General features: G+C 45.3%; 1 protein-coding gene across 1 annotated transcript in view; it reads right to left on the bottom strand.

The window, feature by feature from the left end:
• The window catches only part of C6H11orf80 (chromosome 6 C11orf80 homolog), an 89,388-nt gene that overhangs the window by 2,476 nt on the left and 71,338 nt on the right, over window positions 1-15,574 (bottom strand). The window contains exons 10-12 of the mRNA XM_043970571.1: window positions 7,754-7,875; window positions 7,009-7,119; window positions 2,451-2,546 (exon numbers count right to left, since the gene is read on the bottom strand). Coding sequence (XP_043826506.1) covers window positions 2,451-2,546; window positions 7,009-7,119; window positions 7,754-7,875 — 329 coding nt within the window. The remainder of the gene's footprint in view (window positions 1-2,450; window positions 2,547-7,008; window positions 7,120-7,753; window positions 7,876-15,574) is intronic.

The raw sequence follows: 15,574 nt of genomic DNA on the forward strand, positions 1-15,574 counted from the left end.
CCTCTCTGGGCTGTCTGTGAAATGGACCCACCTCATGAGGACCCAGTAAGATCGTGTCCATCGAAGTCCCGGGGAACCCTTGGTGTGTCATAGCTCCCTCATTCATCATCATATTCAAGGGGAGGCTGGAAGGCCTGGGCCCATTCCTAACACTGGCCTCTGTTTTTGTTAACCCCTTGTACCACACTAAGGATGAATGGTGGGGTCCCAGCCTGTATAACCTTGGGCCTAAGAGAGGGAGGAGAGAACCAAGAACTGACCCCTCGCAGAACCACAGCTAAGAGAGGGCCAGTCTCTGTGGAAAGAGTGGGGAGCTGCTAAAGGCAGTTGTGGAGGGGGTAGCTATGGAGCTCCTAGGATGGGCAGAGTTTCCAACAGCGCCCAGCTAGAGGTCCAGAGAAGAGAACTGATGACCTAGGGAAAGACAGGCCTAGAGATGGCAGGGGTGAAAGACAGTGTTTGGATTCAGCCTCCTGGGGAGAAGAGGCACAGCCCTGTGGTGTGTGAGGTCTGGGGCCGGATGGCGGGGCTCACTTGTAACCCCCCAATACCTCCCCCTTCTCTGGAGTCCACAGAGTGGCACAACAGATCTCAAGGACTTGGCCTGGGAGAAAGGGGGGCCCAGAGAAGAAAGGAGGAATAACTTGCATGTTTATGGATTCTTGTAAGTCTATAAGGTGGGTTTGTGGGTATTCCTGTGGAGATGAAGGTTTGAGGGCCCCTTGTACCACATTTAGGAAGACCTAAACAGGAAATATATAGTGACATTCCGAGGGGAGGCAGGACTCCAAAAAGTGGTTTGGGGGTCACCCCCATCCAGGTTCTCCAGGAGCTTGGGCCCTGGGCCGCAGTCACAGTTATAAAGGAGATCAAAGCCAGGCACAGTTCCTGGAGCATTTTTTCTTTTAAAAAATTTAATTAACATTTTTATTTAAAGTTTTGAGTTTAAAATTCTACCTCTCCCTCTTTGTCCCTCCCCTTTCCTCTCTCTTTGTACTTTTCAAAGTACTTTCACCTACATTAGTTATCCGGGTTCAAATGGGGAAACACAAGTCTCAAGGTGAAACGACCAGTCTGACCTCTGGAAAGGAGGGCTGTGGGAGCAGAGCTTTCCGAAGGGTTCTTGGCATTCTAAATTCGGTCTTTATAAAAACCAAGGATCCCATTTTCTAGATGAATTCTCAAGAATGTGGGGGAGGCACGAGGCACACACAACAGAGGTGGGAAGGGTACTCAGAGAAGAGGAGGTGAACGTCCTCCCTTGGGTCAGAGCCTGCTTTAAACTGCTCTCACTAAGGAAGGGCCCAGCCTGGGCCTTGTGGCCCCTAAGAGGCACCCCCCCCTTCCACACGGGCTGCTCGCTTCCCTGAAAGAGCCTCCTTCCTGAGACCTGTACAACAGGAGGTGTGCTCTGGGGTGCCCTTGCTTGGCCTGCTCTCTAGGGGTCGGTGAGGGCTTGAGGGCCCAAAGGCCCAGATGTGTTTGAGGTCCTTTGCAGCCCTTACATTCTTTGATTCTGAAGGAAGGAGGTACAAGAGGCAGCAAGTGGTCCCCAAGTGACTTAAACCCCCACCACTAACTTGACCTCCATTTCCCCTCTGACCCTGATGGGGACAACCCAGGGCCCATGTACTCAGATCATCGTGGGAGGCAGCCCTTGGGGAGGTGCTGCCTGAACGCGGCTCTGCAGCGACTGGAGACCCAGAAGGGGGAGTTCTGGCCCCCAAAGTCCTGGGCCCCGTCCGATGGTTCAGCATCAGGAGCTGGTGTGATTTTATCAGTGGCAATGACAGCCAAGAAACAGCCTGACCCCACTTGGCTGCTGCCACTCACTGGGGGCCATAGCCACCCTGCAGTCTCCCCCACTGGAATGGGAGCTGCTTGAGGGCAGGCGCCCCAGCCCTTAGCCCAGGGCTGACAGCCTCTGTCCAAGACTCTTCTCAGGGTTCCTTTCCCAAGCAGTCTCCTCCCTCCCAACTACTCGGTCAGAGGGGCTCAGGCACCGAGTTCTTCCTTCTCCACCGAAGCCCCTGCAGTAAGCTCAATGATGACCCTGAGCCCCACCTAGCCCGCAGTCACGTCGGTCACCTCCCAGGTCTTGGGACCTTCCCATACTCCAGGGCCGGTCCTACCCTCTTCTAGTCACGGGAGCCAGAGGCAGAGGGATTCCCTGACCTGGACCTGCAGTTCGGAGGTGCCGCCACTGAGCGTCACCCTCGCACTAGAACAAGGCCCTGGAAGGCCTGAGCATGTGACCTTGGCTCCCCAGAGCTGTGGCACCCAACCAGCAGGGCTGGGCCAGGAGGCTCCCCCAGCCCCCCTCGGAGCTGTCGTCGTGACAGCGAGCCAAGGGGCCAGGCCAGGCACCCCCAACTGTCTTCTCTGTCGGCACCCCCCGACCCCGGGCCTTGGAAAGCCCGGCTTTGGGCCAGGGCTTCCTGCGTACTCACTGTGTGCGGGTCACAGGTGGAGTGCAGGAACCTCTGGTGAAGAGTTCGGTGAAAGCCTTCAAGAAGCCTCATCCTCAATTCCTGGGTGTCGGCTGCCTGGCAGACCAAATGTGCAGAATCACCAGGCGTCTCGGTGGGTAAACTGAGGCCCAGGGACCAGAGGGGGCACTGCTCGTCCCTGCTCCTCCACACCCCACGCCTTAGCTTTTTCACACACCCCAGTCTCCCTTGGTCCTGGGGGCCTCCATCCCATGCACTCCCCGATCACTCCTCTCCCTGTCACACAGCTGCTGCCCCAGGTCTCCCCATGCCCACTGCTCCACCCCTTGCTGGCCGGCTTCCAAATCATCTCCTAATTTCCAAACTCAGTGGCCTCTTCTCTGGACTTCTCTGTAACCTCTGACCCTGAGCATGGCCTCTTCTTCCCAGACCCTCTCTCTCCTAGTTCTCCTCCATCTCGGCCTCCTTTGCTGGATCGTCATCATTTCTCACTGTCCAGGTATGTGTCCGTCCCTCTGGGCTCTGTCCTGGGCTTCCAGGGGTCCAAGGCCAACTCTCTAGAGACAACTCCTGGGTCTCTACACCAAGCCCTAACTTCTCTCCCGAGTTCTGGTCCCACACCGCTAGCTTCCCGCCGTCTCACCTCCCGGTGCCTCAAATTGAATGCCCGGCAAACCTCGCTCATCTTCTCCATCCGTCCAAACTCCCCAAGAACCTCTGAGCACGCCTGCTGTGCTGCTCATCAGCCTCCATCAGCGCCTTTGCCTTTTCCTGCCATCTCTGTTTCCTTCTCTGACCTCATTCACCCAGGGCCCAAGTGCCTGCCCAGGCCTTGCCGCACTCTCTATCCCGACCCAACCAGATACCTGACATTCCTGCAAACATACGGTACCATCCTGGGCCTCTGGGCAAACTGTGCCCCCATGAAGAAAATGAATTCCATTCTTAATTGATTGAACAACTTTTACTAAGCACCTACTATGTGCAACCCCCTGGAGAAATAAAATCAGGCTGTCCCAGGGATCATATTCCAGGGGGAGGGCAAAAGGAAGGGTAGAAGGGGGACAATAATCCCAACCTGGAGGGTGAGCCTTCTAGGGCTGGGGACAGCCTAAGAGTGAATGCATGGGAGCAAGCGAGGGAGCGCTGAATTAGGACACGGCCAGCCAGGTCAACCAAGGGGAATGCTGGGAAATAAGGCTGGGAATCCAAAAGGGAGGTGGGAGCCATGACTGACTGGTAAAGAGGGAGAGCTACAAAAGATAGGGTTTGGTTTGGCAAGTGTCCTTTTTGGGGAAGGAAGGAGTGTTCATATAAAAATACAGACAACCAACACTAGGCCATTTGGGGGTGGAGGGATGGCCCTTGAGCTGAATTTTGAAGGAAACAAGGAATTCAAAGAAGCAAAGGTGAGGAGGGAAGGAAATCCGGGCATGGAGACTGGAGATTATGTGTGAGGGACGGCAAAGTGTGACAGTAAAACTCAATGTGTGTGGTCACCTTACCTTGTGTGGGAAAAGCTAACCAGGACACCAGTTTAACAGTTTGGCTGCGTTGTAGAAAATGGAAAAGCGGAGTAATGGAGAATGAGGTTGGGAAGATAGGTCAGGACCAGGTGGTGAAGGGCTTGAAAGGCCAGAGAGGGTGAGAGCTGGTCCTCAAGGCAATAAGGAGTCACTGGAGTTTACTGCATAGTGGCAGCCAGCATCCGTGTGGACAAAGGGCATTGGGGGGTGGAGCACCAGAGCACAGTGGACAGTAGAGCCAACCTCCCCAGATATGTAACCTTGGTCCTATCCCCTGCCATTTTGTCTAGCAGATTGCCCCTCTAATCTCCAATACGGGGTCCTTCCCTGATGCCTACTGACATGCATTCGAAGACCCTCATCAGGCCCTAGCACTTCCTCCCAAGCTGCCACCCCAGCTCTCTTCTTCCTTCATAGCCGAGCTCCCAGAACAAGGGACCTGCAGGCCCAGCTGCCAGACCCTTCTCCCCCTGCAGCCTCCGAAGTCTGCCCTCTGCCTCATCACTCCACTGACACCACCCTCGGTCCTTGGTTATCAGTGGACTCGTCTCTGCCACTGATCACCACGGCTCCTGGCGTGGGACATTGCTCTTTCCATCCTACCCATCCGCCATTCCTTCTCCGGACACTCGGTGGGTTGATGACCCACATCAAGCCCCCTAACTGGGTGCCCCATGATTCTTCCCTAGCTCCTCTCCCCTCAAACTTGGTGACTTCATCAACCCCCTGTGCTAATCACTCCCAAATCACACATCCAGGCTTAGTGTGTCTCCCGATAATAAAAACTATCACCAACATTTATGCAGCACTGTCAAGTTCCCAAAGCACTTTATAATTAGTATTCCATTGGATTCTCACAATCCTGGGAGGGAGGGCCTATCCTCATCCCATTTGCCAGAGGCTCACAAGGCAAGTAAGTGGGCACAACATTTCTCAGAGGAGGTAGAAGAGGAGGGGTCAGACGAGAGCAGCAGGGAGAGGAGGCTCACAGAAGTGATGCAGGTGTTAGGAAGGGGGAGGGCAAGGTCCAAGACAGGAAATCCCTGGTACTAGGGAAGGGGCAGACCTTGTGCAAGCAGGCAGGTGGGGGGCTGAGAGGGACTTAGGTGACTCTTCCAGGGGCCTGGCAGGGAAAGCCAGGGGAGAAAAGAGCCCACCAGGGGAGAGAGAGACACAGATGGGAGCCCAAGCACAAGCCAGGAGAGGGCTCAGCAAAGGAAGAGATGGCTGAGGAGTTTTGGAGCTGATGTCTGCCAATGGTCCTGAGGTGATGACCGCTGCACAGGGAAAGGGCCTGGGGGCCTGGCGAGGCAAGACTTTGAACAACAGCTTTTGAGGAAATCATGCTAGAGAATCGAATGGGGAGGAATAAAAGCATTGCTGTCCCTTAGCAAGGGCCTGGATGAAATAATATGAATCTGTGTCTTCCTTTAAAGCTCAGGTCTGGGACCAACCTCTTCCAGGAAGTTCTCCCTGATCCTCCCTGCTCTTGCCCAGTGCAAAGGACTTATCTTTGTGCAGGTCAATCACCTCAGCGGAATATAAGGTACCTGAGGGCAGGGCCTGTTGGGGTTTTTGTCTTTGGATCCTCGGTGCCTAGCCTGGTGTCTGGCAGTGAGTGAGACCTTCAGAGAAGTTTGCTAAGTTTACTTCTCACCACGTCAGACTTCACAGTGGGCCAAGCTTCAGCTGTAACCCGAGAAACAGTGGGAAACACAGAGAGATACACAAGGAAGGAGAGAGGGAGAGCCAGACAGACAAGGGAACAGCGAGGATGAGCAAGACAAGAGCAGGGCAGCCCCAACCTGTCTGGGGGTGATCCAGGCTAGTGAAAAGGAGCAGGGCCTATGCCAGGGACCTGGGCCCCTGACCAAGCTTCTCCCCTCCCTCAGCTTCCCAGCTATCCCACCAGAAATTCTCTTGAACCAATTTTGAGGCCAAAGGTCTGTGAAGTACCACACACACACTCACAATACAGCACAGACACACACCACACACGTAGACACAGCCCCATCTACATACACACTCACACATACCTATACCCATACCCACATTCACACCCCTTACCACACTCACACGTTCACATACACACTCACAGATACACCACAAATAAACCCACATCACACTCACATACTCCCATCTACACTCATGCATTCATATAGACATACATTCACTCATGTATACCACATATATATATGCACAGATTACACTACCGTACATGAACACCACATACTTAGATACACACACACACACAAACCGCCCACAATTCACATATATACTCACACTACACACATACATATTCACACTTCACACCCAGACAAGTACTCATACACTGACCAGGTGATGGGGCAGCCACTTGGTCCCAAAATGAGCCAGTCCCTTCTCTCCCTCTCCTAGTCGCTTGAGTGGCCATAAGTGACTTTGGCAAATCCCTTACCCCGAGTCTTCCTCTGCCCAATAGGAATGATAGCCCTGCCCCATGTCTTTCTCTGTCACTGCTATTTGGGGGGAGGGGCCACATCTGTGGTCTTGCTGTAAAGTCCCTGCACACGCTGTGCCTGATGACCACAGAGATGCTGGGGTTGAAGTGCCTTGGGAGCAGGAACCTCTCGTGTTTTGTCTTTGCATTCCCAGCTCTGACAAGAGTGCCTGGCATGCTGCTTCCTGATTGGCTGATTGGGACCTGGTGGAGTTCCATCAACTGCCTGGGGTCACACAGTCAGTCCACAGGGTAAATGATATTCACCACACTGCCCCGAATGCTGAGGGGCTGTGAGAATAAAAGGATCCATGTCAAGATGCTTTAAAAAGACCAAAAGCCCTAAAAACCAAAGAACCCTGGACTGTCAGACCTAGAAGGTACTTCATGTGGCCACCAGGTGTGACTCCCTCATTTTATAGATGATGACAGAGAGCCCAAGGAAGGGAGTGACTCAGCCAATGTCCTACTATGGGTTAAAGGAGTGTCAGAGCCAGGACCAGAAGCCGAGTCTCCCTCCAGGATGCTGTGGTCACAATGCTTTCTTGCTAACCTGAAGAGTCTGGAGACAACGCGCACGAAAGCTATTGCTGGTGCTGCCAGCCACAATACTGAGGATGGAGTTCACGGCCACTGGGACGGACACCTGCAACTTCTGTTGGGCCTAAAGAGGACAGGAAATAAGGGAAGAGGGCGGTTGGTACCACAAGCCACCCTCCTCACCCCTCCCCACCCCCCAAGCTCTTCTGCTCAGGAGCCTCGGGTCAGCCGAAGGGCCCAAAGGTCAGAAAAGAAACATCTCAGTGTATGACATTCTAAGAACGCTTGGAAATTTCAAGGAATCCAAGGAAAGTTTTAGGCCCTTAAATAATAGCCTTGTTGACAAAGACCCAGAACAATAAGCACCTGGATAATAAAAGATGCCCCTGATATTCAGAAACCAAAATTTGAGTTTTTGCCACTTTAGGGTTCTTTTTTGGCCCTGGAAAAGTATTGATGAAAAGAGGAGGGAAATGCCAAGACAACAGGAAAGAGAAATCAAGGAAGTAAGGCGAGTTGGTGATGACAAATGGAAGGAAAGAAAACTTGGTGACAAACGGCAACTCCCGACAGAGGGGCTGGTGGTGTAGAATGCTTGTGTGCGTGATATATTGTGTGTTGTGTGCTCCCCCTGTTTAAGGCTGTGCTGGCTCTCCAGCCACGGGGAGCTGCAGATTGTACTGGAGTGAGGGTGGGGCCCAGTTGAGTTAAAGGTGAGAGGGGAGATGAAGCTGGGGGACACCATTTCCTTCTCTTACCTTTACTACCCTGTGGTGCTGCCCCAAAGCCTCGTCCACAGCCATCTGCACAGCGCCCTGTACTAGGCTACGGTTCTCCAGTAGGATGTTATTGAGATGAGTTAGAAGCAAAGACTGCATCCCTAAAGGGAGAGAGAAGACCAACAGCCCTGACCTAGGAGGTCATTCACTTATTCAACAAACATTGGTTTTTATACCAATCAATTCCCAATGGACTGTGCCCCCTCCCCATTAAATCTTGTCTTGTAACAAAGAAAAATGGTTAAGCAAAACCGTCCAACACCAAAGTGAGGTCTGATTGTGTATGTGACACGCCACACTCCTAGCCCCCCACCTTTCCACGGAAAGGAGAGAACTATTAACAGCCCCTACACTGATCCGGTTTGCTACCTTGGAGGGTTGTGTCCATTTCGGCAACTGCAGTCCTGGGCAGATTAGCCTCCTGCTTCAATCCCCTTCACTCATCAGTTCAAACAAGTCCTCCCACATTTCTCCCAATCTGCATCCATCACACTGATGCACTGCAGGTGGTTCAGCCATTACCCAACTGATGAACACGCCCTTTGCTTCCAATTCTCTGGGAGCATTTACTAATATTATCTAATTGGTCCTCACAACAACCCTTCAAAGCAGGTGCTATCATCATGCCCATTTTAAAGTTAAGGAACAGGTAGATAGAGGGGTTTTGTTTTGTTTTGGTTTTGTTGCACAGGGCAATGAGGGTTAAGTGACTTGCCCAGGGTCACAAAGCTAGTAAGTGTCAAGTGGCTGTGGCTGGATTTGAACTCAAGGTCTCCTGAATCCAAGGTCGGTGTTTTATCCACTGCATCACCTAGCCGCCCCCAAGATAGAGATTAAATGACTTGCCCAGGGTGCCACAACTAGTGAATGTCTGAGGCCAGAAAGATTTAAATTCAGGTCTTCATTCCTAGGTCAGTTAGGTGGCATGGTAGATAGAGCACTGGTGCTGGAGTCAGGAGGACCTGAGTTCAAATCCGGCCTCAGACACTTGACACTTACTAGCTGTGTGACCCTGGGCAAGTCACTTAACCCCAATTGCCTCACCAAAAAAAGAAAAAAAAGAAAAAGAAAGAAAGAAAGAAATCCAGTGGCAGGACAAAAGTTAAGACAACTGGTGATGGTCCAGGATGCAGTGAATGACTCTGGTGTCTTTGATGTCTGGCCAAGCTCTGAGTGCTCCACAGTGATGGCTTCAACTGCCTTCATGGCAGTTGGAACAAACTGTTCTCATCTGCCCATTCCACTGTGGGAAGTCTTCACATGCTTGGGCTAGACAACCCCCAATTCACTGACAGGCTTGAGGCCTATTGAGATGGTTTTACTAGGGCTTGGCTGCCACATATGCTACAGCTTCAACAATGAGAAAACATTAACTGTTAAAACAAAGCCAAACGATTAAAAAAAGAAAGAATTAAATAGAAGATACCTTTTATCAAGAAACAACTAATGTGGAAAACCGATTAAAGAAAGACAATTGAGAATCACTGGACTACATGAAAGGTATGACCAAAAAAAGTCCTGGGTATCATATGTCAAGAAATCAAGAAAGAAAATTGCCAGATCTATTAGAGCCAGAGGGCAAAGTGAAAACAGACTCTCTTGGTTATGTTCCGAAAGAAATCAAAATGAAAAGCCCAGGAACATCATAGCCAAAACCCAGAACTTCCAGGTCAAAGAAAATAATACTCCAAACAGCCAGAAAAAAAATAATTCAAGTATCATGGAACCACAGGCAGGACAACACAAGATTTAGTAGCTACCACAACAAAGGAATGGAAAGTTTGGAATACTGTATTCCAAAAGGCAAAGAATATAGGTTTAAAAACAAGAACAGCATATTCAGCAAAGCTGGGTATAATCTTACAGAGGGAAAAATAGCACTTTAATGAAAAGGACTTCCAATCATCCTTTTGTTTTTGATTTTTTAAGATTAACATTGTTATTTAAAGTTTTGAGTTTCAAACTCTCTCTTCCATCTTTCCTTCCCTCCCCTTCACTTTCTCTGTGGTGGTACATAATCAGAGATAGGTTATACATGTATAATTATGCAAAATATTTCCATATTAGTCATTTTGTATAAAAAACTCAAAAGTAAAAATGAAAGAAAGTAAAAAACAGTATGCTTCAGTCTGTGTTCCATCAATACCACTTCTTTCTTTGGAGGTGGATAGTATGCTTCATCAATAGTCCTTTGGGATTGTTTTGGATCATTGTATTGCTGAGAACAGTTAAGTCATTCACAGTTCTTCATCAAACAATATTACTATCTCTGTGCACAATGTTCTCTGGGTTCTGTTCACTTCACTATATATCAGCTCATATAAATCTTTCCAGGTTTTTCTGAAGTCATCCTGCTTGTCATTTCTTAGAGCACAATAATAATCCATTACAATCATATGCCACAGCTTGTTTCTTCATTCCCCAATTGATGGGCATCCCCTCAATTTTCAATTCTTAGCCACCACAAAAAGAGCCACTATAAATATTTTTGTACAAATAGGTCCTTTTCCCTTTTTTGTATGTCTTTGGAATACAGACCTAGCAGTGGTTTTGCTGGATCAAAAGGTATGCACAGTTCTATAGCCCTTTGGGCATAGTTCCAAATTGCTCTCAGAATGGTTGGCTCAGTTCACAACTCTACCAACAGTGGATTAGTGTCCCAGTTTTCCCATATCCTCTCCAACAGCCAAAATTTTTCTTTTTTGTCATATTAACCACTCTGATAGGTGTGAGGTGATACCTCAGAGTTGTTTTAATTTGCATTTCTCTGATGAATAGTGATTTAGAGCATTTTTTCATATGACTATAGACGGCTTTGATTTCTTTATATAAAAACTATTTGTTCATATCCTTTGACCATTTCACAATTGGGGACTGATTTATATTCTTATGAATTTGAATCAGTTCTCTATATATTTGAAAAATAAGGCCTTTATCAGAGATACTTGTTACAAAAAAAAAAATTCCCCCCAGTTTTCTTCTTTCTTGATAATGTTGGTTGCATTGGTTTTGTTTGGGCAAAAGCTTTTCAATTGTATATAATCATAATGATCTATTTTACATTTTCTAATGTTCTCTATATCTTCTTTGGTTCTAAATTCTTCCCCTGTCCATAAATCTGAATGATAAACTATTCCACGCTCTCTCTCTCTTTTTTTTTTAAGTGAGGCAATTAGGGTTAAGTGACTTGCCCAGGGTCACACAGCTAGTAAGTGTTAAGTGTCTGAGGCTGGATTTGAACTCAGGTCCTCCTGACTCTAGCGCCAGTGCTCTATCCACTGCGCCACCTAGCTGCCCCCACGCTCTCTTAATTTACTTATGGTATCACCTTTTATGTACAAATCATAAATCCATTTTTAATCTTATTTTGGTATATGGTGTGAGATGTCAGTCTAAACCTAGTTTCTGCCATACTATTTTCCAGTTTTCCCAGCAGTTTTTGTCAAATAATGAGTTTCTGTTCCAAAAGCTTGCATCTTTGTGTTTATCATATTACTGTAGTCATTAACTATAGTGCAATTTGTACCTATTCCATTCCACTGATCCACCACTATATTTCTTAGCCAATACCAAATGGTTTTGATAATCACCATTTTATAATACAGTTTGAGATCTGGTACAGCTAGACCTCTTTCTTTTCTAATTTTTTTCACTGATTCCCTTGATATCCTTGAGCTTTTGTTCTTCCAGGTGAATTTTGTTATTTTTTTTCTAGATCTATAAAATAATTTTGATAGTTTGATTGGTAATAGATTAATTTAGGTAGTATTGTCACTTTTATTATATTGGCTCAGCATACCCATGAGCAATTAATATTTTTCCAATTGTTTAGATTTGACTTTATTTGTGTGAGAAGTGTTTTATAATCCTATTCATATAGTTAGTTCCTGGGTTTATCTTGGCAGGTAGAGACTCCCAAGTATTTTATACTGTCCACAGTTATTTAAAATGGAATTTTTCTTTCTATCTGTTGCTGCTGAACTTTGTTGGTAGTATATAAAAATGCTGATTATTTCTGTGGGTTTATTTTGTATCCTGCAACTCTGCTAAAGTTGTTTGTTTTTGGTGAGGCAATTGGGGTTAAGTGACTTGCCAAGGGTCACACAGCTAGTAAGTGTTATAAGTGTCTGAGGCCGGATCTGAACTCAGGTCCTCCTGACTCCAGGGCTGGTGCTCTATCCACCGTGCCACCTAGCTGCCCCTCTAATCATTTTTGATGAAAAGATCAGACCTGAGTAGAAATTCTGAGTTAAGAGATATGTAAAAAGGCAAATACAAGTGAGCAATCAGAAAAATAACATGTTTACATTCTTGGGGTCTTGAGATGGTATAAGTATCCTCTCAGAACTTTAATGTCATTAGGAAACATAGAGTTAAATAATACAAAAGGTCTGAGAATAGTTTTGTTGTTTTCTCTCAATCAACAATCTAAATATACTGGCCTATTTGCTCATCAATAAAAGAAAGAGCAGATCAAAGTAGAGGTTAACAAAATCCTAAGTAAAAAAAATTGAACAAATAAATAAAACTAGGGCCTATTAAAAAATACACACATGACAAAAACCATAAAACATAAAAACCATAAGCTAATTTGATTTAAAAAATAAAAAAATCAAGTTACCGGTATTAAAAATGAAAAAGGTAAATTCACAACCACTGAAGAAGAAATGGTAGCAATTACTAGGTGACCTTTCACCCAACTCTATGCTAATAAAACTAATGATCCAAGTGAAATGTATGAATACTTACAAAAATATAAATTGCCTAGATTAACAACAAGAATACAATTTTAAATAACCCTATCTTGGAAAAAGAAATCAAACAAACCATAAATGGACTCTCAAAAAAACCCAAAAACCCACCCGGGGTAAATGCATTTACAGCAAATTCTTGTTTGTTGTGCAGTGATATCCAACTCTTCATGACCCCATGAAGACAGTGTTGTCCTTGGAGTCTTCTTGGCAAATAAATTAACCAAATTCTACTAAACATTTAAGGAACAATTAATTAAAAAAACTACATAAATTGTTTAGAAAATAGATAAATGGGGGTGGGGTGATAGCAAATTCCTTCTGTGACACAGTCTTTTTAAAATTTCATTTAAAATTTTGATTTCTAGTTCCAAAATCTCTCTTTCCCTCCAGTGCTTCACCCATCCATTGAGAAGTAAAAAAAAAAAAAAAAATATATATATATATATATACACACACACACACACACACACACACACACACACATATATATATATATATATACGTATGTATATATGATAGCCATTATACATATGAAGTCATGCAAAACATTTCCTTATTCGCTTGTGAGGGGGGATAAAGCAAGAAAAATAAAGTGAAGGAAAATATCTGCACTCAGAGATCAGTTCTCTCTCTGGACTTTTCATCATGAGTCCTTGGGAATTGTGGATCACGGTATTGATCAGAGGAGCTAAGTGCTTCACAGTTGACTGTTGTTACAATGTTGCTGTTACTGTGTACAGTGATCTCCTGATTCTGCTCACTTCACTTTGTATCAGCTCATGAAAATTTTCCCAGGTCTTTCTGAACTCATCACCCTCATAATTTCTTATAGCACAGCAGTATTTCATCACAATCATATACCACAACTTGTTAATTCACTAAAAGAGCTGCTATAAATATTTTTCTACATATAGGCCCTTCTCCTTTTTCTTTGATCTCTTTGGGGGTATAGACCTAATAGTGACATTTCTGGGCCAGAGGGTATGCACAGTTTTATAGTCCAAATATAGTCTTAATACCTAAACCAGGAAGAGTTAAAAAAGAAAGAAAATTATTGACCCATTTCCCAAATAAATATCAAAGCAAAATTTTAAAATAAAATATTAGCAAGGAGACTACAGCAACGTATCATAAAGACCATACAGTATGACTAGGCTGGTTTTGTATCAGGAATGCAGAACAGGTTCAATACTGGAAAAATTATAAATGTAATTGATTATATTAATAAGAAAAAACAACAAAAATCATATCAGTATTTCAATAGATACAGAAAAGGGTTTTGACAAAATACAATGCCCATTCCTGTTAAAAACTTCAGAAAGTATAGAAATAAATAGAGCTTTCCTTAAAATAAAAAGTATCTATCTAAAACCAAGAGCAAGCATTAAATGTAAGGGGGATGAGTTGGAAGCCTTTCCAATAAGATCAGGAGTGAAGCAGAAATGTGTCTCATCACCAGGGACTCTTGTACCAGAAATGCTACAGGAATAAAACAAGAAAAAGGAATGGATGGACCAAGCGCAGGCAATGAGGAAACAAAACTGTCGCCTCTTTGTAGATGATGTGATGGTTCAACAAAAAAACTCATCAAAACAATGAACAACTTCAATAAAGTCACAGGATACAAAACAAACCCACAAAAATCATCAGCGTTTCTGACTGCTACTGACAAAACCTAGAAGGAAGAGACAAAAACCTCCATTTAAAATAATCACAGACAGTACGAAACACTTGGGAGTCTACCTGTTGAGACACAGGAACCACATGACTGCCATTATAAAACACTGCTAGAGATAAAGATACCTAAATAATTGGAGAAATGTGAACTGTTCATGGGTAGGTTAAACCGACACCACAATGACAATACGACCAAAATTAATTAATTTATTTAGTGCCATACCGATTAAGTAGACAGCTAGGTGGTAGAGTGGATTGAATACTGGGCCCAGCTTCAGGAGGACTCATACACTTCCTAGCTGTGTGAACCTGGGCAAGTCCCTTCAACATGTTTGCCTCAGTTTCCTCATCTGTAAAAATGCTTCAATATCTTTGCCAAGAAAAACTTGTGATGAAATAATGGGATTTAGCAGATGCTCAAAGGCCCACCTGGAGATTAATCTAGACTGACTGAATTAAGTGAGAGGGACTGACTGCTGATTAGCCCACTTCAGGTTAACTAGAACTCTGAACTCAACTGGAGACCACCTTCAAGTCCAGCGAACCAACGGATTTGTATGACGTCTACCAATCGGATTGAAGCAGTGTGTAAGGACTGCCTATCAAAAGCTTCCACACTCAGTTTGCTGGAGAGTTCATGGTTGAAGCAGGCTCATGGCGGAGGACTTGAGGAAGAACCCAACCAGGCTGGAACTCTACTTTCTCAACTCCACGTGAATACTTGGTATGCTTTAATAAATGCTTAATGCCCAAAGACTGGTGCTAAAGCTTCTCATTTAAGGTGACCACACATTAGAATTTTTAGACAACACATTAAATTTTTGTTTTGTTTTGTTTTTTTTGTTTGTTTGTTTTTTGCGGGGCAATGGGGGTTAAGTGACTTGCCCAGGGTCACACAGCTAGTAAGTGTCAAATGTCTGAGGCCGGATTTGAACTCAGGTACTCCTGAATCCAGGGCCGGTGCTTTATCCACTGCGCCACCTAGCTGCCCCCAACACATTAAATTTTAAATGACACACCTTAAATGGGGTCATGAAGAATCAGATGTGACTGAAACAAGTGAACCACAAGAACAACCAGTTAAATACCAAAGGATTACTTTAGAGAGCTATAAAAAATGAAAAAATTCATCTGAAGGGAACGAAAGGTCAAGAATATCAAGCAACATAATGAAAATAAAAAGAGAAGGAAGGGGACTGCACATGATCACATAGCAAACCATACTACAAAGCTGCAATTGTGAAAACAATTTGGTATTGGATAAGAAATAGAGAGATGCATTAGTGAAAGAGATGCACTATATATAAATGCAAATAAGTACAGTACCCTAGTGTTAGATAAATCCAAAGATACCAGCTATGGGGAAAGG

Source organism: Dromiciops gliroides, chromosome 6, assembly GCF_019393635.1.
Source record: "Dromiciops gliroides isolate mDroGli1 chromosome 6, mDroGli1.pri, whole genome shotgun sequence".
Taxonomy (NCBI): domain Eukaryota; kingdom Metazoa; phylum Chordata; class Mammalia; order Microbiotheria; family Microbiotheriidae; genus Dromiciops; species Dromiciops gliroides.